The 25,568-nt window shown below is 68.8% G+C and overlaps 1 protein-coding gene across 2 annotated transcripts in view; it reads left to right on the top strand.

Annotated features, from left to right (window-relative positions):
- KCNT1 (potassium sodium-activated channel subfamily T member 1) overlaps nt 1–24,112 on the top strand; it is a gene marked incomplete at its 5' end in the record, with an annotated part of 31,997 nt that extends 7,885 nt beyond the window's left edge. Inside the window, 29 exons of one of the 2 annotated variants that reach the window (XM_081104208.1) lie at nt 200–299; nt 2,287–2,343; nt 3,060–3,108; nt 3,173–3,232; nt 3,390–3,464; nt 3,547–3,630; nt 4,036–4,130; nt 4,966–5,146; nt 8,178–8,342; nt 8,453–8,589; nt 9,400–9,463; nt 9,546–9,654; nt 9,933–10,041; nt 10,782–10,931; nt 11,523–11,752; nt 12,053–12,278; nt 12,908–13,013; nt 13,353–13,525; nt 13,917–13,988; nt 14,592–14,726; nt 15,194–15,305; nt 16,729–16,830; nt 17,212–17,295; nt 17,413–17,538; nt 17,798–17,818; nt 18,631–18,973; nt 20,221–20,283; nt 22,946–23,030; nt 23,145–24,112. In XM_081104208.1, the coding sequence (XP_080960334.1) occupies nt 200–299; nt 2,287–2,343; nt 3,060–3,108; nt 3,173–3,232; nt 3,390–3,464; nt 3,547–3,630; nt 4,036–4,130; nt 4,966–5,146; nt 8,178–8,342; nt 8,453–8,589; nt 9,400–9,463; nt 9,546–9,654; nt 9,933–10,041; nt 10,782–10,931; nt 11,523–11,752; nt 12,053–12,278; nt 12,908–13,013; nt 13,353–13,525; nt 13,917–13,988; nt 14,592–14,726; nt 15,194–15,305; nt 16,729–16,830; nt 17,212–17,295; nt 17,413–17,538; nt 17,798–17,818; nt 18,631–18,973; nt 20,221–20,283; nt 22,946–23,030; nt 23,145–23,265 (3,434 nt within the window). In that variant the 3' untranslated portion in view covers nt 23,266–24,112. The remainder of the gene's footprint in view (nt 1–199; nt 300–2,286; nt 2,344–3,059; nt 3,109–3,172; nt 3,233–3,389; nt 3,465–3,546; nt 3,631–4,035; nt 4,131–4,965; nt 5,147–8,177; nt 8,343–8,452; nt 8,590–9,399; nt 9,464–9,545; nt 9,655–9,932; nt 10,042–10,781; nt 10,932–11,522; nt 11,753–12,052; nt 12,279–12,907; nt 13,014–13,352; nt 13,526–13,916; nt 13,989–14,591; nt 14,727–15,193; nt 15,306–16,728; nt 16,831–17,211; nt 17,296–17,412; nt 17,539–17,797; nt 17,819–18,630; nt 18,974–20,220; nt 20,284–22,945; nt 23,031–23,144) is intronic. The other variant, XM_081104207.1, reaches the window with a different exon arrangement.
- Between the last annotated feature and the right edge of the window lie 1,456 nt (nt 24,113–25,568).

Below are 25,568 nucleotides of genomic sequence, written 5' to 3' on the forward strand. Positions count from 1 at the left end.
GGCGGGGTGCAGAGGTCATGCCCGAGTCCCGGCCATGGGTGTGCTCCCCAGACCCCTCCCCCGCCCAAGGAGGGAGCGGCATGGGCACCCTGCTCCTCTGGGGGCGGCCATCCCAGTGTCCAGGGTGCAGAGCGAGGAGCATCAGCAGGGGGACCCCGGTGGCCAGGGGCCTAACGCCCCCCACTCTGCCCGCCCACAGGCCTGAGGATCCGGCTGTTCAACTTCTCCCTGAAGCTGCTCACGTGTCTCCTCTACATCGTCCGAGTCCTGCTCGATGACCCGGCCCTGGGCATCGGATGGTGGGTGGCCGTGGGGCTGGGGGCTGCAGGGATGGGCCTGCTGCCATGGCAGAGGCCGCTGGGCTTGGCTGGAGGTGTGTCCAGCACCCAGCCGGCCCCTGGACGCCCTCTGTCCAGGGCCTTGGAGAGTCCTTCCTTCCCCATGTGACCCCTCCCAGTGTCCAAGCCTCAGGAGTGCCCTGGGCGCTGCCCTCGGGTTCCCCTGACCAACCGGCTCAGCAGGGGAGATGGTGGTGCCCTTGTCTGTGGCCCGCGGCTGCCCGGGTCCTGGAAGGGTGGGTCCTCGATTGGGCGCAGCGCCCGCTCCCCGAGGTGCAGGCCTCAGCCTGGCTCTGCTCCCCGCCTGGTCCCGCCTGGGCCGAGGGCTCCTCTCTTCAGTCGCTCCTTCGTTTGCACGGCTGAGCCCAGGCCCAAGGTCAGGGGTCAGGGTTGCGGCCCAGCTGCAGGGGACGGGGCCTCCCAGCTGCGGTGGCGGCTGCAGAGCTCACGGGCTTCCACGCAGGTCCTGGTGGGAGCGGTTTCTCCCCTGGGTGCTGGTGGGTCCCCTCCGCCCCCTCGTGGCCTCCGTGGTCCCGGGGACGCCCACGGGGTCCACGCAGGGCGAGGATGTCTTGAGCGAAGCCTTTGCCGGCCAGCTCCCCGCCCCCGGCGCTCTGGACTCCCTGAACCCCGGGTGGGGATCCGGGGTGACCTGTGCGTTCTGGTCCTCGCTCCCATTTCCGACTGTGGCTTCGCTCCTCACTGTGGCTCCCGTGGCCACTGTCCTGTCCGGGCGTCAGTTCTTGCTGTGGACGCCGACGGCCCGCAGGCCACCCCTTCTCGCCCGCCTTTTCCTCGGCGGCTCAGGCCCTGCTTGTCCCGTGCCCGTGCGGTGTGTTTCCTCCCATGTCCGGCCCCTCCGTGCCCTCGGCCAGGGGCGGGCGCCCAAGGCTGCGGCCCCACAGTCGGCGTGTGGCCTGGTCATCACAGCCCTCTGGGTGGGCAGCCACTCAGAGAGGAAGGCAGAGCGGGAGAGAGAGAAACATCAGTGATGCGAGAATCAGGGGTCGGCGGCCTCCTGCACCCCGCCTGCTGGGGAGTGAGCCTGATACCCGGGCCTGAGCCCTGACTGGGAATCAAACCCTGACCTCCTGGGTCACAGGCCGACGCTCAACCACTGAGCCCCGCCGGCCGGGCCAAGCAGGTTCTTCCTGCCTCTTCCCTGGCGGGTCCGGCCGGGCCCTGGGCCCCTGCGGCTGAGCCGGGAAGGCCCTCCCGTCTTCACCCGTGGGCAGGGCAGACCCCACCATGTGGTTTTAGGAGGAAAACGGGGGCTCGCACCGGGTCTGTTGTCCTGGGCAGCACCTGGCCCGGGGCTGGGCAGCCAGGGAGGGCGGGAGGACGTGTGGGGGGATGGACGGGGCGATGGCTGGCATCGCAGCAGCCGTACGGCGGAGGGAAGCCGTCGCTTGAGAGACGGGGCGGAGCTGCCTGCCACCGGGGCTCTGAGTGGGTCCCTGGCTGGCGCCGGCACTGGTCGTGGTCTGGGGCCGAAGGGGCGTGTCTGTGCACCCCTGCCCCTTCTCACCGAGTGGGCATCAGGTGGGAGGGTCGTCGTTGGAGGGACACGGGGTGAGCCTCCTGGAGTCAGCGTGTGGGCCGAGCTGCTTGTCATCTCATGGATGCTGCCTGGCCCTGCCTGTGGCCTCTGCCTCCTGAAGCCCCCGGGAGCCCCTCCCTCCCCCCCAGAGCCACCTGTGCCCACACACAGCCCGTCCCAACAGCCTGCTGAGACCCGTTCTCTATAGGCTCCCCTCTCTCGGGGGGGGGGGGTGTCCTCCTAGTTTTGCCTGCCCTTCCGAGATGCAGGGGTGTGGCCCTGGGTGGGGAGAGGGTGCCCCAGGCTCCATGAGCCCCTGGGGCCCTGGGCAGGTCCTGGGCAGTGTAGGGGCCCTGGGCAGGTCCTGGGCAGTGCAGGAGCCATGGCCAGGCCGCTCTGTCTCCACAGCTGGGGCTGCCCGAAGCAGAACTACACCTTCAACGAGTCCTCCCCCGAGATCAACTGGTGAGTGTACACCCCTCCCTGGGGGCCCGGGAGCCCGGAAGCTTCCGTGGCCCAGGCTGCCAGCGGTGCCCAGCTCAGCTTGGGGGCCCCTGGGTCCCCTGAGCCTGGGCCAGTGTGCGGTGGGCAGGACTGGGTGTCCCTGAGGGGCACCCCGAGGGCTCCGGGAGCAATTGGAGAGCCAGGGGCCACCACAGAGGCCCCGCCCGCCTCTGAGCCGCTGGAGGATGGTGGGGGGCCGAGGGGGAGACACCGTGGGCGATGCTCTGAGCCCCATCATGTCACTCAGTGCCAGGTGGTTCCTGAGGGGCCGGGGCACCTGCTGGGAGACAGGCCGTGTCCGGGGCGTGGCCACCTCGAGGCGGGGCCTTCTCCCTGCCGTCCTCCCGGATGAGGGCTCGGCCCTCGGCCTCCAGCCTCATGGGGCGCCCGGTTCTTCCACCCCCACGGCTGCCAGTGTCTCACGAGGACCCCTGCCTGTGTCACCTGACCTCGCAGCGGTCCTGCAGGCCGTGCGTGCGGAGGGCCCGTCACAGGACGGGGAGAGGAAGACAGGCCCGCAGGCCACCTGGGCCCTCGGAGCTGCAGCCCGGCCCCCCAGCAGACAGGCGGGCAGCCCTGGCCCCGGCCTCGGCACCTGCCTGGAGGCCTCATCCCGGAGCCTCCCTTCCCTCGAGGGCCAGGCTGGACGCCCGCCCAGGTCACCTCTCTCTCCCCAGGGCGCCCATCCTGTGGGTGGAGAGGAAGATGGCCCTGTGGGTGACCCAGGTGAGTGGGAGGGGCTCTGCCCGCCCAGCCGGCCCCGCCCCCTCTAAGGCGCCCCCTCCCCCAGGTCATCGTGGCCGTAATCAGCTTCCTGGAGACCATGCTGCTCATCTACCTCAGCTACAAGGTGAGTGCCCTCCCGGCCCTTTCCCGGAGCCCCCCCATCCTCCCCTTTGATCCCCAGCCCGCCCTGACCTCTGACCCTCCAACCCTACCCTGATCTCTGACCCCCATCCACCCTGACCTCTGGCTGGTCTCTCCCCGCCCTGCCCACCGGCTCCTAGGGCAACATCTGGGAGCAGATCTTCCGTGTGTCCTTCGTCCTGGAGATGATCAACACGCTGCCCTTCATCATCACGGTGGGTGAGCTGCCCGAGCTGGGCCCCTGACCCCCGGGCCCCTGACCCCTGGCCCCCAGCCCCCTGACCCGCCTCCCCGCAGATCTTCTGGGCGCCGCTGCGGAACCTGTTCATCCCCGTGTTTCTGAACTGCTGGCTGGCCAAGCACGCGCTGGAGAACATGATCGTGAGCTCCCCCCCCCCCCCGCCCCCTGAAACATGCCATCCGTCACCCAGGGACCCGCCCTTTTCCTGCCCTGGGGAAGGGCCTGGGGGAGCAGGAGGGTGAAGGTGCCTGGTGAGGACAGGGGGGCACGGCCAGCGAACGGGCACGAGCAGACCCTCTGCGGAGTGTCCAAGCAGGTGCACGCTGCAGAAGCATCAGCAGGCCCCGGGCTGTGTCCCCCCGCCCTCACGCCAGGCCCCTGGCCGCCTCCCGTGCTAACTGTAAAATGGGGTGCAGCACGCAGGGCCGGCCTCTGGCTGTGCAGGACCCCCAATCCGGTGTCCTCCGCCCCACCCCGTCCCAGCCAGGGGAGGGCCCTGGGCTCCGCGCGGGTCCCAGCTTCTGCCACCGGCGCCTGCCCCACAGAATGACTTCCACCGCGCCATCCTGCGGACGCAGTCGGCCATGTTCAACCAGGTCCTGATCCTCTTCTGCACCCTGCTGTGCCTGGTCTTCACGGGGTGAGCCGCCCCCGGACCCCTCCTTGGGCAGGGCCAGGCCCGGGATAGAGGTCAGGAGGCCTTGCGGGGGAGGGGGGGTGGCTGATGGCGGGAGGACGGGGCTGCGGGAGGAGGCTCAGTGGCTGGGACCGGCCCCTGGCAGGCGGGGGCCCTTGGTTTGAGGTTTAGCTGAGAGCAAGGTGGGGAGCCCGGCACCCCACATCTTCCCATGTTCCTGCTGAGGTGCTCGTCCTGCCTGGCGTGGTGAGGCCGGTCAGGAGGGCAGGCTCCAAGGCCGTGCACTTCCTGCCTCCCCCAGCACCAGACCTCTGCAGGGAGGAGGGGGCGTCCACGGGGCAGATTCAGCCACTCCCTCCCAGCAGCCAGTCCACCGTGCACCCCGGGTGGGGGTCCCCGAGCTGCCCCGTGGTGTGTGCTGCGTCGGCACCTCTTGGGGGTGGCCCTCGGAAGGCCTGTCCAGCTCTAGGCCACTTGGGGTCTGAGCACCCCACACCCTGTTTGACCTCCTGGGTGGGGACGAGGCCCTGAGAGGTGGGGTGGAAGCCACCACTGACCCCAGGCCCACACTCGGCCGTGCAGCTCTGCGCCCACCCCCCTGGTGAGTTATGCTGGGTCTCCCCAGGCAGGAGGGGACCCCCAGCCGGGGGTGTGGCTCCACGGGAAGCACTGGCCGAGCTGGCCCGGGGTCGGGCTGTGGGGGCTGGGGCGCCCGGGCTCAGCCCCGTGCCACTGTGTCTCTGGGTGAGGCAGGCCCGTGGGCAGGCAGAGCTTCGCCCGGGGCTCGGGGGCCAGGCCCTGCCACGCCCCTGACCTGACCGCCCGGCCCGGCCCGCAGGACCTGCGGCATCCAGCACCTGGAGCGGGCGGGCGAGAACCTGTCCCTCCTGACCTCCTTCTACTTCTGCATCGTCACCTTCTCCACCGTGGGCTACGGCGACGTGACGCCCAAGATCTGGCCGTCCCAGCTGCTGGTCGTCATCATGATCTGCGTGGCCCTCGTGGTGCTCCCGCTGCAGGTGAGCCCCTTCCGGGGGGAGGGGAGGGCCGGCCGGAGAGGGAGCAGCCCTCCACGGGACCCTGCCGTGGGGTCTGGTGGCCACGCAGCCTCAGCCGTCAGTGCGGAGAGCGAGGGGTGCCTGTGCTCTTCCTCCCGGGACCTGGGCTGAGTGTGGGCAGGAGGGGCCGGCAGGGTGTCCCCGGGGCCGGCAGGGTGTCCCCAGGGCCGGCAGGGTGTCCCCGGGGCCGGCAGGGTGTCCCCAGGGCCGGCAGGGTGTCCCCGGGGCCGGCAGGGTGTCCCCAGGGCCTTCACCCGTGCAGCAGCAGCTGTGGGAGCACATGAGGCATGCGGCCAGCGCCCAGCGCTTCCCGCCACACCTGTCACCAAGGCCAGTCTGCGGCTGACGTGGGAAGCAGGCGAGAGCCTAGCCCAGTGCCCACCTGTGCGTAGGCCCAGAGGGGGCCAGCTGGTCTGTGTTCGGGACGGGGAGAGGGCCCCCAACTGCAGCCATCAGCCAGTCCACCAGGGGGTCCTCTGCTGACCCTGAGCTCTCCCCAACCTGTAGCTCAGAGCCCTTCACTGGCCCCCCCCCGGCCCCCGCTCTCCCCTTGTCCAGAGCACAGCCCCGTCCATGGCAGGACAGCCTGCCTGTGCCAGGGACACCTGAGCCGTGGAGGGCCCTAGAGGCAGCCTCACCCCACCTTCCTCCCGGGACCTTGTCAGAGGGGCCTCGGGCTCAGCCTCCCCACCTCCCTCCATCCACGGCCACCTCCCCTTCCCAGGACCCCTCCCTCCACCTGCAGATGGGGAGTCAGAGACGGTGGAGCGAGGCCAGGGTGGGCCAGCACCAGGGTGTCCCCGGGGCCGGCAGCTCTGCCATGAGCACTTTTAAAGAAAAACCCTCACCCAAGGATGTTTTTATTGACTTTAGAGAGAGGAAGGGAGAAGGAGAGAGAGAGAGAGAGAGAAACATTGATGTGAGAGAGGAGCATCGATCGGTTGCCTCCCGTAGGTCCCCGAGTATGTGCCCTGACTGGGAATCAAACCTGTGACCCTTCGGTGCACTGGACAATGCTTCAGCCAACTGAGCCACAGCAGCCAGGACCGCCACGTGCACCTTCAATACCTTTAGTACCTGTCATTTTCCTAATTTAAAACGACTCCCAACTTCTGGGGTCCAACCCCAGCAGGTCCAGGGGTCCCCAAAGGTGTGGACGGAGTCGGCGAAGAAGGAATGACACGGAGACAGCGTTCAGTTGATCAGCAGCCTAGCCAGGATCTCTAGCGAAGTTCTGGTTCAGGATCTCCAGCCAGGTTCTGTGTCCATGTTCTCTTGCTAGGTTCTCCAGCCAGGTTCTGTAGCCATGTTCCCTCGCTAGGTTCTCCAGCCAGGTTCTGTCCAGGTTCTCCAGCCAGGTTCAGTCACCAGGTTCTAGTCAGGTTCTCTTGCCATGTTCTATCCAGGTTCTGTAGCCATGTTCCCTCGCTAGGTTCTCCAGCCAGGTTCTCCAGATTCTCCAGCCAGGTTCTGTAGCCATGTTCCCTCGCTAGGTTCTCCAGCCAGGTTCTGTCCAGGTTCTCCAGCCAGGTTCAGTCACCAGGTTCTAGTCAGGTTCTCTTGCCATGTTCTATCCAGGTTCTGTAGCCAGGTTCTGTCTCTAGGTTCTTCAGCCAGGTTCTCTCGCTAGGTTCTGTCTCTAGGTTCTGTGGCCAGTTTCTGTCCAGGATCTTTTGCCATGTTCTCTCCAGTGAAGTTCTTCTGTCTCTAGGTTCTGTGTAGGTTCTGTGTCTAGGTTCTGTGTCTAGGTTCTGTGTCTAGGTTCTGTTTCTAGATTCTGTGTACTGTTGTCTTGTTACATCTGTATTTATACCAGTTGATTCCAATCCTATCAATCTCTATTCCAAAGGTTAGGGCGTTTATCTCCATTCCAGGGAGTAAAGATTATGTAGCTTAAGCATGATTGTTCGTAGTTAAAGTGATTAATTACCCGCCTGACACTTAGTTAAGGGGTTTTATTCCCTCCCTAACTTCAGGGGAAAATCCCTACCTGGGGAAACAACCTTTCTCAGAGAGGTGACCTTGGTTAAAACACATAGTGCCGCCGAAACCGGTTTGGCTCAGTGGATAGAGCGTCAGCCTGCAGACTGAAAGGTCCCAGGTTCGATTCCGGTCAAGGGCATGTACCTGGGTTGCAGGCACATCCCCAGTAGGAGGTGTGCAGGAGGCAGCTGATCGATGTTTTTCTCTCATCGATGTTTCTGACTCTCCTATCTCTCTCCCTTCCTCTCTGTAAAAGTTCAATAAAATATATTTTAAAAAAACAACAACACATAGTGCCAAGAAGGCGAGCAAACATATTAAGAACAGTATCCATATATGCCAGGTCCCTTGAAACAGCAAGCATGGACCGGCTCCCGGCACCCAACCTGAACCTCACACCCGGGAGGCGGGGCCAGGTGGGCGGGTCCCAGACCTGCAGCCCCCATCGCCCACCTGCTGACGTGGGCCCGGGGCCAGGGTCCTGAGTGCCCCTTGTGCCCGGAGCCTGGGTTCTTAGCGCTGTGGCCGGGAATTCCCTGACTCTGTTCCTGGACCGTGGTCGCGGGCACTGGGCTAGGCTCTCGTGAGTGACACCCGTGTCCGGAGCGCAGACCTCGACATCCACTGACGGCCACTTGGACTCTGGGGCTGGGAGCTGGACGCGCAGCCTCTTGCTACCTCACACGCCCGCTGCGACGTCCACCCTGTCTCTGCGTGACCCCTGCGTGGCCTGTGCCACGCACACCCCCGGTTCCCAGTCGTGGTCGGGACCCAGCTCACCGTGGCCTGGCCTGCTCAGCCCTGCCCCCCTCTCTGCTCCCGGTGTCCCAGCACGAGCTGCCCGCCAGCGCCCGCCCCCCTGTCTTGTCGGGGACTCTCCGCCTGCTGTTCCCACCAGGAAGGGGCCCATCCCCAACATCACCACCACCCACAGCCGGGGCCCGGGTGCCTCGCGGGCCCTCCAGTCCCCTGGGCCCAGGCCTCTGGCGCTCACCTGCTCCCCCTGCAGTGCGAGGAGCTGGTCTACCTGTGGATGGAGCGGCAGAAGTCGGGGGGCAACTACAGCCGGCACCGGGCCCAGACGGAGAAGCACGTGGTGCTGTGTGTCAGCTCCCTCAAGATCGACCTGCTCATGGACTTCCTCAACGAGTTCTACGCCCACCCCCGGCTCCAGGTGCGTCCGCCCGGGGGCCCCCACCCTGGGGTGGGCCTGGGGGACCAGGGCGGCCGGTGATGTGGGGACGGCCGGGCTGACCCCCACGCCTGCGCCCACGCCGCCCGCAGGACTATTACGTGGTCATCCTGTGCCCCACCGACATGGACATCCAGGTCCGCAGGGTCCTGCAGATCCCGCTGTGGGCCCAGCGCGTCATCTACCTCCAGGGCTCGGCGCTCAAGGACCAGGACCTCATGCGAGCCAAGTGAGCCCCGCCCGCCGCAGGCCCCAGCCGTCTCCTCCCTGGTGCCCGGGGACGGTCTCCCTCAGGTCCCAGGAGGGGCTCGGAGGCGACGGGGTGGGGCGTCCCCGCGGTGCCTGGGGGGCGAGGTGGCTGTGGGCGGGTGTCTTTAAAGGCAAGCTGACAGGTGACTTGAGGTAAGACTGGGTTCTTAAATGGAACTTTCCAGAACGTGCCCGTGCCTGTTCTGGGACTTCCAGGATCTGACACATCCTGCATGGGGACGTGGGTTGAGCGGAGGCCCCGGCCCCCTCCTGTCTCACCAATAAAATGGGCACAGGAGCCAAGCCCCTGCCCAGGGTGTGGCCGCCTGGCACAGGCTCCCGGGTGGTCCACGCCCAGCTCCAGGCCCAAGGGAGAGACAGTGGCTGCCAGGGACCGGCGGGTGATCGGTGGGGAGGGCCGGGCCTCTGACCCCCCCTGTCCTGGGCCCCTCTGCAGCCAGGGGTCCTCAGGGCTGCGGGGGGGCGGGGGGAGGAGGTGGAACTGGGTACAGGTTGTGAGACTTGGGCAGCTCACCCCAGAGGGGACAGGCCGGTGGTCGGGGTCCAGCGTCTTTGCCAACATGTGTTCCCCTCCATCCACCCCAGCCCCGCCTGGGTTCCTGGGGACACGGAGGATGGTGCCCACGGTGGTCAGGGCCCCGACAGCACGTTGTTAGCACAGAGAGGTGGGGTCTCGACCGGGCCCACCCCTTCCAGCCTCCGCCCTGAGCCCCTGACGGCCGAGAGGGCGTGTGGCGGGGCCGGGCCAGCTCAGGTCTGTGCTCTGCAGGATGGACAACGGGGAGGCCTGCTTCATCCTCAGCAGCCGGAACGAGGTGGACCGCACGGCCGCGGTGAGTGCCCCGGCCCTGCCCCGAGCCCCTGCCCCGAGCCCCTGCCGCCGCCCCGCACTGACCACGCACTCTTGGCCCCCAGGACCACCAGACCATCCTGCGAGCCTGGGCCGTGAAGGACTTCGCCCCCAACTGCCCCCTCTACGTGCAGATCCTCAAGCCTGAGAACAAGTTTCACGTCAAGTTCGCAGGTACTGACGTGCGGCCCCAGACGGGGGGCTGGAGCACGCAGAGCCACAGCTGGGGGACAGCGGGCACCCATCCCCACCGAGGGCGGTGGAGAGGGACCCCGTGCAGGCCTGCCGCAGGGGCTGGGGTCAGTGAGGGCAGGAGCCCAGGGCGGGGGAGGGCAGGGACATCTGCTGAGCATCTCCGTGGGCGTGTCTGAGGGGGGCACCTGGGGGGCAGGTGAGCAGGGGATTGTGGCGCAGAGAGGGCTGGGGGCATCCACCGACCATCCTGCCCGCAGACCACGTGGTGTGTGAGGAGGAGTGCAAGTACGCCATGCTGGCCCTGAACTGCATCTGCCCGGCCACGTCCACCCTCATCACCCTGCTGGTGCACACGTCCCGCGGCCAGTGAGTGCCGCCCACCCCGCCGCCCGGGAGACCAGGGGGTGGTGGGGAGGCCTGGGATGGAGAGGGGCGTGTGCAGCGGGCAAAGGTCTCATCCAGAGGTGGGTGCTGTGGGGGGAGATCACAGGTGTGGGCCCAGCTGCGGACGCCAGGCCCACTCAGGACGCAGGTGCTGGGGACCCTGAGCAGCCAAGGGGGGGGGGGCTGGGGACTCCAGGCTGGGCCCATCTAGAGCAAGGGGGTGCGGTAGCTGGGGGGGCGTGGTGGCCAGGAGAGCTGCACTTGGACCCAGTACCGGCTGGCAGGGCCTGGTTTTGGGGAGAAGGTGTGTTTGGTTCTCAGTATCTGGGGCGCGGAATCCCAGCTGAGCCCGGGGACAGAGCAGGCTGCTGTCCTTTCTTTGGGGGAGACCAGGCTGGGGTCCCCCTGACAGGGGCCTGGGCTCGTTATGGGACCTGAGCAGCCCTGGGGCAGGGCCCAGGCAGGGGAGGAGGTCGCCGGCCTGGGAGGGCCCACGGCCCATGGAGGCCAGCTGTGACCCCGAAACCTCTTGGCATCCCCTAAAAATCCTTGCGTTTACGGCTTTTAAAAACTAGCCAAGTGACCCTTCAGGCTTCCAAGGCCCAGCCAGGCAGGGAGGGGTCAGGGCCAGGATCAGGGTCTGGGTCAGGGTCAGGGTCAGGGTCACCCCAGGCCGTGCTGGGGTGAAGGGCGGCTGAGCGCCGTCTCTCCCGCCCGCGCAGGGAGGGCCAGGAGTCCCCGGAGCAGTGGCAGCGCATGTACGGGCGCTGCTCGGGCAACGAGGTGTACCACGTGCGCATGGGCGACAGCAAGTTCTTCCGCGAGTACCAGGGCAAGAGCTTCACCTACGCCGCCTTCCACGCGCACAAGAAGTAGGCGCCCTGGGGCGCAGGGGTGGGGCTCCCCGTCTCTACGGTCCCGGGCAGGGCGTGGCCTCGGGCTGGAGGTCAGAGTCTGCACTGGGCCTGGGTCCACCCCCCACGTGGCCTCGGGTCATTGGGTCAACCCGAGGGGAGGGCCCCCGAGCCCTGGGCTCCCGGGACCTGGCCCTGCAGAGTGGACTAGAGGCCGGCCCTTGGGTGGGGCCTTTTCAAGCCACACCCCCTCTAGTGTGGGTGGGACCCTAGGAGCCACGCCCCCTTCGGTGTGGGTGGGGCCCCGAGGAGCCAAGCCCCCTATGGTATTGGTGGGCCCTGTCAGGCCACGCCCCCAGATAGTGTGGGTGGAGCCCACGAGCCACGCCCCCTTCAGTGTGGGTGGGGCCCCGAGGAGCCACGCCCCCGTATGGTACTGGTGGGCCCTGTGAGGCCACGCCCCCAGGTGTTGTGGGTGGAGCCCACGAGCCACGCCCCCTTCAGTGTGGGTGGGGCCCCGAGGAGCCAAGCCCCCTATGGTATTGGTGGGCCCTGTCAGGCCACGCCCCCAGGTGTTGTGGGTGGAGCCCACGAGCCACGCCCCCCCAGGTACGGCGTGTGCCTCATCGGGCTGAAGCGCGAGGAGAACAAGAGCATCCTGCTGAACCCCGGCCCGCGGCACTCGCTGGCGGCCTCCGACACCTGCTTCTACATCAACATCACGAAGGAGGAGAACTCGGCCTTCACCTTCAAGCAGGAGGAGGCGGGCCGGGGCCTCGGGGGGCCCGGGCGCGGCCAGGCCTCGCGCCTGCCGGTGCACAGCATCATCGCTTCCGTGGGTGAGCTCCGGGCCCGGGCCCGCACCCTGCCCGGCCCCGCTCTCCTAGGCCTGGGCCTCCGTGTGCACGTCCGTCCAGGGCGCACCCCGGCCGCCTGCGGGGCCTTCTCTGGTCGGTGATGCCTGCCGGGCGGAGGCCACCCTGGTCCGGAGGGAGAAGCAGGCTCGGGCCCAGACCCCCTGGGGTGGCGCAGGTGGGCGTGACCCTGGGTTTCCGGCCAGTGTGTCCACCTCCTGGGGAGACCGCTGCCCGTGCAGAGCCTGGGGGAGGGGTGCCAGCCAGGTCGCCCCTCTGTTCCAGGGACAGTGGCCATGGACTTCCAGAACGCGGAGTGCCAGCCGGCCCCGGGCGACGGGAGCAGCAAGCTGGCGCTGCCCACGGAGAACGGCTCTGGCAGCCGGCGGCCCAGCATCGCGCCCGTCATGGAGCTGGCCGACAGCTCCGCCCTGCTGCCCTGCGACCTGCTGAGCGACCAGTCGGAGGACGAGATGCTGCCCTCGGACGACGAGGGGCTGTCGGTGGTGGAGTGAGTGTCACCCGGGGGCGGTGGCTGTGAGGTCGGGTGCCCAGGAAGAGGTGGGCAGCAGAGGTGCGCGGGCTCCCGTGTGTGGCAGTCCTGTGCCGCACCCACCCTGTGTGCCGAGTCCTGGCTCCCAGGCAGCTTCAGGGGGGCCTTGTTAGCATATGGGGACCCACCACCCAGACACCACGCACGGCCCCTTCGGGGGGCTCCTCGGTGTGGCCTGCAGAGGCCACAGACGGGAACCCTGGGCCCTGGATGAGGTGCCGTCCAGGCCTGGCCGCTGGCCCAGCTGCAGCTGCTGTCCTGCCGTCCGTCCGTCCTCAGCTTGGCCACTAGCCTGGGTCCAGACAGACAGGTGGTGCCTGACAGCAGGGCCCTGGCCACTGGCTTGAACATCTCTTCCTCCCAGCCGGGCCCTTGCCATGGCCACTCTCCACTCCTGGCCTTCGCTGCCGGGGCGCAGTGTGTAAGGACAGACTGGCCGGCGGGGGTCGGGGCAGAGCTGGTGGAGTCAGGGAGCGGTGACCAGGCCGCTGGGCAGGCTCGTCTGTGGGTCTGGCGCTCTGTGCGGTCGCTGCTGCCGGCCCGGAGGGCGTGGGGCAGGCCTTGCTGAACGCCCATGTCCACCCCAGGTATGTGAAGGGCTACCCCCCCAACTCTCCCTACATCGGCAGCTCCCCCACCCTGTGCCACCTTCTGCCCGAGAAGGCCCCTTTCTGCTGCCTGCGGCTGGACAAGGTAGGTCCGTCCCGGCCGTGTGAGTGCACAGACATGATGGCAAGGGTACATGACAGGGACGACCTGACCCCCACACTGACTCACGACCTGGCTCTCGTGCCCATGGCCCCCCCCCCCCCCCAGCCCTTCCTGGACGCCCGTTTCCACCCCGGAGGCGTGTTTTTCCCAGATGGCAGTTCCCTCACCAGTCAGGATACGGTGTCTGGCCCGTAAGCCGTTCTCCCAACGTGTGTGGTCCAGTAGTCCTCGTCCTCGACGGGCCCCAGTTCCAGGGCGGGCGGGGGGCGCGGTCCTGGGAGCCGGGCCTGGCCGCAGCGTCAGCGTGGCCCCCTCCCCCAGGGCTGCAAGCACAACAGCTATGAAGACGCCAAGGCCTACGGCTTCAAGAACAAGCTGATCATCGTCTCGGCGGAGACGGCGGGGAACGGGCTGTACAACTTCATCGTGCCGCTGCGGGCTTACTACCGGTCCCGCAGGGAGCTCAACCCCATCGTGCTGCTGCTGGACAACAGGTGGGCCGCCGAGGGCGCTGGCCAGGCAGGGGCTGCGGAGGGCATGGCCTGAGAGCTCCCGGCTCTCACCCGCCGCCGCCCCGGCTCCCCACCAGCTCTGGCTCCCGCACCCTCTGTCCCTTGATCTCTGTCCGTCTTCTCTCATAGCTTCTCGTGTCCCTGTGCCCCCCACACACAACCGTGAGCCCCAGGACCCCCCCAGAAGCCGGGCAGCCCGGTGCCCGGGTCCAGCTTTGGTTGTCTGGCCTGGGCAAGTCCCCCAGTGCCTCGGTTTCCCCTAAGAGAAATGAGCAGCCCACTGGCCTCTAAAGGCCCCCAAGCCCCCAGGAACCCCTGCCCTGTCCAGTCCTGCTCCCCAGGACGGCACCCGCAGGACCTGCTGTCCCCCCAGGCCCGACCACCACTTCCTGGAGGCCATCTGCTGCTTCCCCATGGTCTACTACATGGAGGGCTCCGTGGACAAGTAAGGCCGGGGCTCACTGAGCAGGACCGCCCTCCTCCTCCCTCCCAGACCCCGCCCCTCCCCTCCTGCTCCCAGACCCCTCCCTTCCTGCTCCCAGACCCCTCCCCTCCTGCTCCCAGACCCCACCCCTCCTGCTCCCAGACCCCTCCCCTCCTGCTCCCAGACCCCTCCCCTCCTGCTCCCAGACCCCTCCCCTCCTGCTCCCAGACCCCTCCCCTCCTGCTCCCAGACCCCTCCCCTCCTGCTCCCAGACCCCACCCCACCCCGCCCCTTCTGCTCCCAGACCCCACCCCTCCCCTCCTGCTCCCAGACCCCACCCCACCCCGCCCCTTCTGCTCCCAGACCCCACCCCTCCCCTCCTGCTCCCAGACCCCTCCCTTCCTGCTCCCAGACCCCACCCCTCCCCTCCTGCTCCCAGACCCCTCCCTTCCTGCTCCCAGACCCCACCCCTCCCCTCCTGCTCCCAGACCCCTCCCTTCCTGCTCCCAGACCCCACCCCTCCCCTCCTGCTCCCAGACCCCTCCCCTCCTGCTCCCAGGGGTGGAGAGGCAGAGGGGGGCCCAGGTGCACCCGGGCATCCCAACCGCCACCTGGTCTCGCCAGCCTGGACAGCCTGCTGCAGTGCGGCATCATCTACGCGGACAACCTGGTGGTGGTGGACAAGGAGAGCACCATGAGCGCCGAGGAGGACTACATGGCCGACGCCAAGACCATCGTCAACGTGCAGACCATGTTCCGGTGAGGCCTCGCGCTCACATGCAGGGACCCCGGGGCCCCGGAGTCCCGACCCCACACCCGTGACCACGGGGTGCTCTGACTCCCTTCCCTACACCCATAACTACAGGCCCCCCGAGTCCTCTCCTCAATCCGTGAACCCAGGACGCCCCCTGAGCACCCCTGACCTGTGACCCTGGGACACCCCCACGCCCTCCCTGACCCCACCTGTGACCTCAGGACACCCCCACACCCTCCCTGACCCCACCTGTGACCCCGGGACCCGCACGCCCTCCCTGACCCCACCTGTGACCCCGGGACCCCCACACCCTCCCCGACCCCACCTGTGACCCCAGGACACCCCCACACCCTCCCTGACCCAACCTGTGACCCCGGAACCCCCACATCCTCCCCGACCCCACCTGTGACCCCGGGACCCCCACGCCCTCTCCGCCCGGGACCCGCCCTGCCCTGAGCGCCTGCCCCCACAGCCTCTTCCCCAGCCTCAGCATCACCACGGAGCTCACGCATCCTTCCAACATGCGCTTCATGCAGTTCCGGGCCAAGGACAGCTACTCCCTGGCTCTTTCCAAACTGGAGAAGGTGAGCGCCCCTGCCTCCCCCCCCCCCCGCCTCCCCCCCCCCAAAACCTCCCCCTCCCACCCCCGGCCTGCTGAGCCACCAGGCGCAGAGCCTGGGCCCGGCACCTGCCCTCCTCCGACTGGGCCCCGTGAGGCTCTGATTGTGTAGCCCCAAGTCTTGGCGACCGTGGCTGGGAGCAGACATCACCGCCCCCCCCGTCCTGTTAGTGACCCCAACACAGGTGACACTGAGCCTCATTTCCTCGGCCTAGACACGGCCCCGAACCTGAGACATGTCCATCTGTCAGCCTCCAGTAAGTGCGCGTGGCCATCTCCGCGCAGACCAGGGGCCAGACCAGAGAGGGACTCGCCTTAGGTCATAGCACAGCCGTGCAAGCTGGGGCAGCCCTCTGCTCCTCCGGGCTCCGGGAGGGCATCAGCCCAGTGGGTGTGGAGCCAGGGGCACGGGGACCGGCCAGGGGACAGGGGCCAGCCAGGGGTAGGGAGCAGCCAGGGGCAGGGAGCAGCCAGGGGCAGGGAGCAGCCAGGGGCAGGGGGACCAGCCAGGGGCATGGGGACCAACCAGGGGCAGGGGCCAGCCAGGGGGAGGGAGTGGCTAGGGGCAGGGGGACCGGCCAGGGGCAGGGGCCCCAGCTCTGCGGGTGTCATCTGGTGCATTCACTGACCCCAGCCCCTCCCAGGCCCCTGCTCAGGACAGTGGCAGCATCACCCTCCACAGCCAGGGTCAGGGCTGGTGCTAAGGTGAGGGCGGCACTCAGGTTGCCCCGGGTGAGACCAGGCAGCCGGCGAGTCGCCGCAGAGGAGGCCCCAGACAGCCACCGTCTGGAGCCGGGAACAGGTTCCCTGCCAGCCCAACTCCCCAGCCTGCCCTCGCTGACCCCGTGCCACACGAGGGTGACCCCAGCACTACCGCCCGCCCAGGCCGGGCTGCTCGTCAGCAGCGGGCAGAGGGACCGCCCTAGAGCGCCATCCGCCTGAGCCCGGCTGGACAGCGGAAGCCTCGACCCGGCCGCCTGGGGCCGCCGCCTCGTCACCGTCACGGGGTGAACGGGGTGGACGGAAGCCTGGCAGGCGGCCCCCTTGGAGGCCTCCGCTCCGCGTCCAGCAGTGCCCCTGCCCCAGGCCTCTCAGGACAGAGTCGCTGAGATCACTAAGAATTGCAGGGTGGCCACAGAGAGCATGACCCGGGGGGGCCCTGGGTCACGTGTCCCGGGCCCCCTTCTCCCCACAGCCCCCCATCTCTTTGCTCCCGAGCTGGGGCCCCAGTGTGACCAGTGGGGACACGGAGCCTGGTGCTCAGGGCTTGCTCAGCTGCTGGGTGCATGCCACACACCAGGCACGGGTGCACACCTCCCGCACATGCCTGCACATACGTGTGCCCCTGGGCCGAGGGCCCCGGCCCCGCTGAGCCGCCTTTCCCGCAGAGGGAGCGGGAGAACGGCTCCAACCTGGCCTTCATGTTCCGCCTGCCGTTCGCCGCCGGCCGTGTCTTCAGCATCAGCATGTTGGACACGCTGCTGTACCAGGTCAGCGGGCAGAGGCAGGGAGGGCCTGCGATGCGGTGACCGCTGGCCCCGCAGCCCCTCTCTCCGGCCCGCTGCGTCCCCGCCAACACCTGTCCTCGTTCTGAGTGACCCGCCTCCCCCTGTGCCACCCTCCCTGGGTGTCCGGGCGCCGTCCGGCCCTGGGTGGCTCTGGGCCCCGTCCCTGCCCAGGCCCAGTGGGGACTCACCTCCCAGGTCCCTCTGGCCTGACTGACCGAGTGAATGAGGGACGAGGCCAGGAGGCCTCCGCGCGGTTGGCTGGCTGAGTGGTGCTCGGGACGGGCATGGAGGCGGGGGCGCCTGGCGGGCGTGATGGGGGACGGGGCGTCCTGGGTGCCTCACCGCCCTCCTTCCTCCCGCCAGTCCTTCGTGAAGGACTACATGATCTCCATCACCAGGCTGCTGCTGGGGCTGGACACCACGCCCGGCTCCGGCTACCTCTGCGCCGTGAGTGACCGGCGGGCGGGCGCGGGCTGCTCTCGGGGGCACTGCGGGTACCCCTGGCGGCACGGGCCAGGCACCTGCCCACTGCGGCCGGCCCCGCTCAGGCGCCCCCCTTTCCAGATGAAGGTCACGGAGGCCGACCTCTGGATCGGCACCTACGGCCGCCTCTTCCAGAAGCTCTGCTCCTCCAGCGCCGAGATCCCCATCGGCGTCTACCGGACCCAGAGCCACCTCTTCTCCACGGAGGTGGGTGGGGGGCGGGCGGGGCCCGAGGAGCGGACAGCCCCACTTCTCTGGGCTCAGCCGTCTCCACTGTAGTTTGCGGGTCTCCATTGTAGTTGGGGGTCTGGTCCACGTGCCCCATACGTGGGGTACCTGGTGGGGCCCCTCTGCCTCCCCAGAAGCGCAGTGGGCGGCCTGCCCTGCAGATGCCCATGAAGGGCTCAGGCAGAGTTGTGGGGAGGGCACCCCCAGGTACCCAGGCTGCCCCTGGTTTCCTTTCCAGCCCCACGACCTCAGAGTCCAGGTGAGCAGCCCCTTCAAGCGTAACCCGAGGCGTCCTGCTGTCTGTGGAGCCGGCCTGAGCCAGACCCACCTGGCCCGGGAGGTGCCGGTCCTGGGACGTGTTGGCCACGGAGCAGCTCCGAGCTCAGGGCATCCCCCTCCTGTACAGATGGGGAAACTGAAGCCCAGGGAGGGAAGCCCAGGTCGCCGAGCCACACGTGCCACCTGCATGTCGTGCTGTGGCCCCATCCCCGCGGGACCTACCCTCCCTGTCCCCAGCCCCCTGCCTCTGAAGGTGCTGCCCGGATGGGGGTCCCCACCTCACCCCCAGAGCCCCACACGTCCACTGAGCCATGCACAGGCCCTGTGCTTCCCAGGCCACCATGCTCTGGTTTCTCCTGCCCCACAAAGTGGAGAAACTGAGGCAGCGAGGTGGGGCCCCTCCATGGCAAAGTCGGGACATGCAGGGCCCAGATGGGACCCCCCTGACACCAAGGCCCAGAGGTGAGGGAGCTGATGGCAGACAGGCCTACAGCCAGGGCGGGAGCCTCTGAGGCTTAGAAGGGGGCTCAGTCTGGCTCCCCCCAGATGGAGAAGGAAGGCACATGTGTCCCTGGGCCCTGCGGTCCCCCACAGGAGGCTGGGGCTGTGCTCCCGTCAACCGACTGGCTCCCCAGCTATGCCCGCTCCCCAGCCCTGCACGCCCCCCCCCCCCGGGTTCCTCACCCCTCCCAGGCCCTGTTACCCCCTCCCTCACCCTGCCGCCCCCTCCCTGGCCTTGCACCCCTCCCCGGCTCCGCATCCCCTCCCCGGCCTCTTGCCCTCTCCCTCCAGCCCTCACCGCACGCCCTCGGCCAGTCCCAGGTCTCGGTGAGCATGGAGGACTGCGAGGACACGCGGGAAGTGAAGGGACCCTGGGGCGCACGGGTGGGGTCTGGCGGCAGCACCCACGGCCCGCACACCGTGGGCAGCGACCAGGCGGAGCACCCGCTGCTGCGGCGCAAGAGCCTGCAGTGGGCCCGGAGGCTGAGCCGCAGGAGCTCCAAGCACGTGGGCCGGGCGGCCGAGGGCATCAGCCAGCAGCGGGTCAGCCTGTCCCGGCGCTCCGAGCGGCAGGAGCTGTCCGAGCTGGTCAAGAACCGCATGAAGCACCTGGGGCTGCCCACCACCGGCTACGGTAAGACCGGCGCCGCCACCGCCTCCCCTCCGTCCATCCGTCGCCTGCAGGCTGGTCAGAGCCCTCTGCTGGGAGGGCACAGGACCTCCCACACGGCAGGGCTCAGCCCACCCGGCTGGGGCCTCAGATTCCCCGTCTGTAACGAAGGGGCAGGAGCCAGGGCGCCCTGAAAGCCTCGGGCACTGACTGGGGTTCGGGACCACCTCCGGCCAGACCCACAGGCCATCAGCAAGGCAGGGGCCAGTGTCCTCGCGGAGAACAGGGATGGGCAGGGGCACCCTTGCCCAGCCCTCCATCAGCCGGAGCTTGCGCACGTCGGGCAGCTGGGCGAGCGGCACCAGGACGCTGCCCTTGTCCTTGTGGGACCCACTGCTGTTCGCGCGGCACAGCGACCCCTGTTCTGCTGCTTCAGGGGGTGCCGCCATCGTCAGCAGATTCAGGCCCCCCTTTCTCTGTAGCTTGTTTTGGGGAGGTGTTTGTGAGCTTCACCGAGAACAGGCCTGGGTGGCCCAGCTGGCTCAGAAGCGAGCAAGCCCCTCCCTCCTCCTGGAGACGCTGCCTCTGTTGGATGGGCCAAGGGGCCCAGCTCCTGCCCGTCCGCACCCTGGGCTGGTCCAGCCGCCGGCCGGTGTTGGGCTCCACCGGCGCCTCTGCTCTGCTCGGGCCTGGCTCTGTCCTGCTCCCCACGCTGCTTCCTGCCGCCTGCTTCCCGGATCGGGGCCCACGAACCCCTTCCCGGTGGGATCAGCTGGCTCGGGGCTCGTCCGGGGGCTGCCCAGGGATCACTTGGGCCGGGCTGTCCACTAGTCGTGCAGCCCTGGGCCTGTGGGGCACTTAGAGGTCAGGGTCTGGGGGACAGGTGACCCATACGGGCCTTCTCAGCCCGGTCCCCCCCACACTCAGCCACAGTTTACCTGTCCCCTCTGCTGCCCCTGCCCGGCTGGGAGCTGTCACCCCCCCTTTCCAGGGGAACACGGACGCCGAGTGGGGTGTCTGGTGTTCACGGCCCCATGGGGAGTGTGGGCAGGTGGAGAGCCTAGCCGCCTCCCCGACTGCCACTGCCGCCGGCACTGCTCCCGGCCTCGCGACCCCGCCGCCCACAGCGCTGGCAGAGGAGCCGACTTCCACTCGCTTCTGACTCGCTGCCTCCCGCGTGCCGTCGGCTGCCCCTCCCCGCTGAGCCGGGCCTGCTGCTTGCTGACCTCTCTCTCTCTGTCTGTCTGTCCCTCTTCCTGTGTGTTCCGTAGAGGATGTAGCAAATTTAACAGCCAGTGATGTCATGAATCGGGTAAACCTGGGATATTTGCAAGGTAATTCTGCTCTGGCTGATGGGCCGCCCCCTCGGGCACGCACACCCTCTGCGGAAGGGCAGCCTGGTGCCTGCCCGGCCCGGCCAGGCTGGGGGACGGGCCACAGGGAGGGTCCCTGCAGGCGGCCTCGCGCTCCCAGGCACCCACTGCAGGGACCGCAACAGCCCTCCTCCCCCAGCGGCTGCTGCTGGGACTGGCTCCGGGGTCCTGGTTGGTCCATCCCAGACAGTCCACCCAGTGCGTCCTTTCCGGTTCTTGTCTAAGCGCCACGCGCTGACCTCGCGGGCGGCCCACCTGGCCTGCAGCTGCCCCCTGGACACCCGAGTCCCCCCAGGTCTCTCTGGGAAGCGTCCAGATGGATGGTCCCAGGCCAGGATCCCCGCCCTGGTGGTGGACGTGCCCAAGGGGCGGAGGGCTGAGGTCCTGCCCTGAGACCCCAGCAGAGTCCAGACCACAGGCCTCGCCGCCCACACCCCTTTCTTCCTCGGGGACTCCTGGTGGCCCTGGAGCGGCCCCTCCATCCAGGGGTGGCAGGAGCTGACAGGCCAGGGACGGGCCCCCGGGCCGGTGTTGCCACCGCAGGGCGGGTGCTTTTTCTTGTGCCACCCTGATGGTGCTCCCGGAAGCCCTGCAGCCCCAGCCAGCGTCAGCTCCCACCAACGGGGCTGCGAGCGCCCCCCCCCCCCCGCTTCCTGCTGAGGTTCCCTGGGGTGGCTGCCCTGCAGGGTCACTGGGGGTCACCAGGTGGTGTTTCCCGAGCCCCCCACCATGTGTGGGCCTGCCTCTCCATTCCCATTGTCCCCACTGGTGTGTGTGCCTGTGTGGCCGGCCTGCCGAGGGCTGTGGTCCGCGGTCAGGCCCCTAAGAGCCGCCTCCATCCTTCCCCTGCCTGGGCCCCGGCTACTGCAGGGTCCAGGCCCCCATCTCTGCTGCTCACCCCGGAAATGCATGGGGGGCGCTCGGGCCGGGAGGGGCCTCCTTGCACAGCCTCCAGCGCAGCCACCCACTCGGCACCTGGCAGCTCCTACCCCAGGGCTCAGGCCAAGCGTTTTGGGAAGAGAGACAGCGTGGCTGTTGGGCAAAGGGCTGGAGGCTGGCACCTGGTTCCGCCCAAAGGCCCTGCATGTGTGTCAGCCGGAGGCCTCCCTGTGCCCGCCTGCCCTCTGGGAGCGGCTGTGCTGGACCCGCGCTAGGGCTCGGACGCTGTGGGGCCGATTCGCTCTGCAGGCTCCAGTTCAAACCTGCAGCCCATCCCCTCATCAGTGGTCCGGCCTTACACTCCTCCCGGGGGCACGGGGGCAAGGCCACCAGGGCGGGACCCCTGGGAGGCCGTCCTTGTGTCCCGACGGCTGCTCTGGGGCAGGAGGTGCCTCAGACACCCCCAGGCGGGCAAACGCAGGCCACAAGCCGTGCAGGGTGCTTGGGCCTCTGCCTGGATGGGGCCGTCCCCGTGTTTGGCCAGGAGTCCGCTGTGAGGTGACGGTGTTTCTCCGGAACCCGTCCTCACCCCTGCGGGCCACATCCCACAGCCACCCAGGGAGTGGGGCGCCGGCTGTCCCCCCACAGGCCCTGCGTGTGCCAAGGGGTCGCGGGAGCCGGTGTTGGGCAACGGGACAGGAGCTCAGAGCAGGAGGGAGAGCAGGGCCCTGGGGGCGGGAGGGGCCCAAGGCTGGGTCAGGAGTGTGTGCAGGTCTAGAGGCGCGTGGCGTGTGCAGGGGCTCCATGCCTCTGTCGGGGCTGCCCCATCTATGAGATGCTGGCTGCTCTGGCTGAGAAGCTGCCTGGGTGTGGGCAGGAGCCAGTGCCACTGCCCCTCAGGGCCAACGCCTGTGCAGGCTGAGGGCCCGGGGACGGTGCCCCTGGGGGGACCCCTGTGCAGGCTGGGGCCTGGGGACGGTGTCCATGGGGGGACCCCTGTGCAGGCTGAGGGCCCAGGGACGGTGCCCCTGGGGGGACCCCTGTGCAGGCTGAGGGCCCGGGGACGGTGCCCCTGGGGGGACCCCTGTGCAGGCTGAGGGCCCGGGGACGGTGCCCCTCAGGGCCAACGCCTGTGCAGGCTGAGGGCCCGGGGACGGTGCCCCTGGGGGGACCCCTGTGCAGGCTGAGGGCCCGGGGACGGTGTCCATGGGGGGACGCCTGTGCAGGCTGAGGGCCCGGGGACGGTGCCCCTGGGGGGACGCCTGTGCAGGCTGAGGGCCCGGGGACGGTGCCCCTGGGGGGACCCCTGTGCAGGCTGGGGCCTGGGGACGGTGTCCATGGGGGGACCCCTGTGCAGGCTGAGGGCCCGGGGACGGTGCCCCTGGGGGGACCCCTGTGCAGGCTGAGGGCCCGGGGACGGTGCCCCTCAGGGCCAACGCCTGTGCAGGCTGAGGGCCCGGGGACGGTGCCCCTGGGGGGACCCCTGTGCAGGCTGAGGGCCCGGGGACGGTGTCCATGGGGGGACGCCTGTGCAGGCTGGGGCCCGGGGACGGTGCCCCTGGGGGGACCCCTGTGCGGGCTGGGGCCCGGGGATGGTGCCCCTGGGGGGACCAGTCCTGGCTGAGTTGCCAGGTGAGGGCTCGGGCAGGATGGCCAGAAAGGCTGGGAAGATTCTGTGGCTGGCAGAGCCCTGGCTTCTCTGGGCAGAGGGGTGACCGCTGCTGGGGCCCTGTCTCCTCTGCAGACGAGATGAATGACCAGCAGAACACCCTCTCCTACGTCCTCATCAACCCCCCGCCCGACACGAGGCTGGAGCCCAACGACATTGTGTAAGTGCCAGCCCCGGAGCCGTGTGGGCACCTCCACGCTGGGCATCCGGCCCACACGCTGGCTGCCTTGTGTGGGGGCGGCATTGACACCCAGGGCCCCTGCCCCACCCGCAGGTATCTCATCCGCTGCGACCCCCTGGCCCACGTGCCCAGCAGCGCCCAGAGCCGCCAGAACAGCTGCAGCAACAGGCTGGCCTCCTGCAGCCCCAAGACGCGTGATGAGACGCAGCTCTGAGCCGGCGCCCGCCCTGCTCGCTGGCATGCGGGGCGATGCATGAGCGGCATGTTCTGGCCCAGTCCTGCCCGCTGGCCCGCCGCCCGCCCGAGGCTGCTCCCGAAACGTGACTAAGAGGCCTCCCCTGGGTGAGGGAGACCAGGCGGAAGCCTTTTTAACCTGTTTTTACGAATCTGCACGGTCCGTCCGCACGAGCGTACCTACACAGCTGTGACCGGCGGCGTGGAGCAGGGTCGGAGCCGCGGGCGCTGTCCCTGGCCCCGACGCACTCACAGGATGGGAGGGGCGCCACCCGCTGCCCCGTTTTCATGTCCGCTGTGGGCCCGGCTGGTCTCGGGCACAAGGTCGCCTGGGTCTGGGTCACGGGTGGAGCTCCAGCCCCTGCAGCCGGGAGCCCCGTCCACAGGAAACTCAGAAGCACAGGGGCCCCCGGTTCCGCCAGGAGCCCAAGGGCGGGCGGCTCTGGACAGCTGTTGGGGGAGTGGAGGGAGGTGGGGCCCCCAGGAGGCCCCCAGGGAGGCCCTGGACACACGGGGCTCCCGCAGCAGAGACTTGGGGGGGGAGAAGGCATTTCCCATGGGACTCTGCAGGCCCGCATCCGCGGGCACCGGGCGGACAGGATCCCCCAGCCTGCTCGGCGCCCTTTTAGCCCTGACCTGAAGCACAACCGGCCCCTGGGCTGCTGGCCGCTGGCCACGTCGCTAGAATCAGAGGGTTTCTCTTTGACGGCGGGGCTCTGGGTGGGGCCACCTGCCGGGTGCCCCTGTGGTTCCCTCGGGACTGTGACTGACAGGTTTGCGTGGTCAGTGCCGGAACCTTCTATTAAACGATGCTTTCTGCAAACACAAGGCTGGTTGTCGCGTTCCTGCGGGCGGCTTCGCGCTCCAGGCCTGGTCGCTCCTCCCAGCTGCCCAACTGCTGTGGCTCCCACCCCTCCCAGGACCGCAGGGAGGCCCAGCCCCAGCACGTGCCACTGGCTGGGCGCCTGGAGCAGGAGGCAGGGCTTCGAGGTCCCTGCAGCTGGGCAGCAAGTCAGGGGAGGGGAGGGGAGGGCTCCCTGGCGAGCCTGGGGTGGGCACAGGGACCCCAGGTGCTGCCCGCAGCTGTGTGGCTTGTGCTGGGTGCAGCCTGGGCATTCGGGCAGGGCTGCCTGGGGGGACGTGGGCCCAGCTGCCAAGGGAAAAGCCCAACTCGGCTCCAGGTGGGGGTGGGAGAGGGACCAGCCCCGAGGGAGGCTGCAGGCCCCCGAGTAGCCGTGTTGGGGGCATCAGGAAGGGGCTGGCAATGGGGTGGGAGCCTCAGAGCCCTGGATGGTGTGAGGGTTGCGAGTGTGCAGTAGGGAGGCCTGAGGCCCAGCCCAGGAGGGTCAGTGGCTCCTGGGTCCCCTCTGGCGCCATCACCTGCAGCAGAGCCCCCCACCTCCTGGCACCCCTGCCCCAGGTCCCTGTGAGGAGAGGGGACCTGCCTGGACACTGGCTGGGCCTCCAGCTGGGGCTCAGCCCCGGCCCCCACACTGGGAAGACGCGTTCTGGGACGTCACCTGACTTGAGGCCGCAGGTGCCAGGTTGGGGCTTGGGTGCCCCTCACACGGACGGGCATGTGGGCCGAGGAGAGAGGTGAAGACGCGCAGACAGGCTGCCGTCGGTCCCACCCCCTGGGAGCCTGTCTGGGCCGCAGGACCCGGGTCCCAGACGCCGGAGCCCACAGCCCAGAGGCAGCCGCCCCTCCCCGAACCTCCTCTCCACCCTGGTGCACCCCCAATGGCCTCAAAGGTGCCTTTCCTTTGGGGGCTCAGGTCTGAGCCCCATGAGCTGCAGGCTGTGATGGGTGGAAGCCTCAGGAGTCGTGGATTTTCTCCTCGTCCCTGAGGGCCGGGTGGGCCCAACAGCTTGCAGGGTGGACACCAGCTGGGGTCCGAGGTCCAGGCGGCAGCCGAGTGGCTCCAAGTCCAGGACCTCAGTCCACCTGCCTGGGGTCTCGCGGGCTGGGGCTGGGCACACTTCCTGGCATTCCCGGCCCAGGGCTGGCCAGGCCCCCTCCGTCCCCAGCGAGGTCAGCAGAAGCGCCCAGGGTGGGCCCTGGCCTGAGCCTGTCCACCGGGCCGTGCAGTGTCCGCCTGAGTCCCCAGCGCTGCAGGGCCTTCCACTGGGCTCTGGCCGCAAGCACTGAGCTGGGAAGGACATGTCATGTCTGGATGGGCAGCCCCAGGCCTGGCCGAGTCCAGGGCCCGCAGAGGCCGACCTAGGGGGCGGCTTGCACAGACTCGCAGGTGGACAAACCGCATCGAGAAAGGCCCGGCACTT

Source organism: Myotis nattereri (genome assembly GCF_964212035.1).
Source record: "Myotis nattereri genome assembly, chromosome: 12".
In the NCBI taxonomy this organism is placed as follows: Eukaryota; Metazoa; Chordata; class Mammalia; order Chiroptera; family Vespertilionidae; genus Myotis; species Myotis nattereri.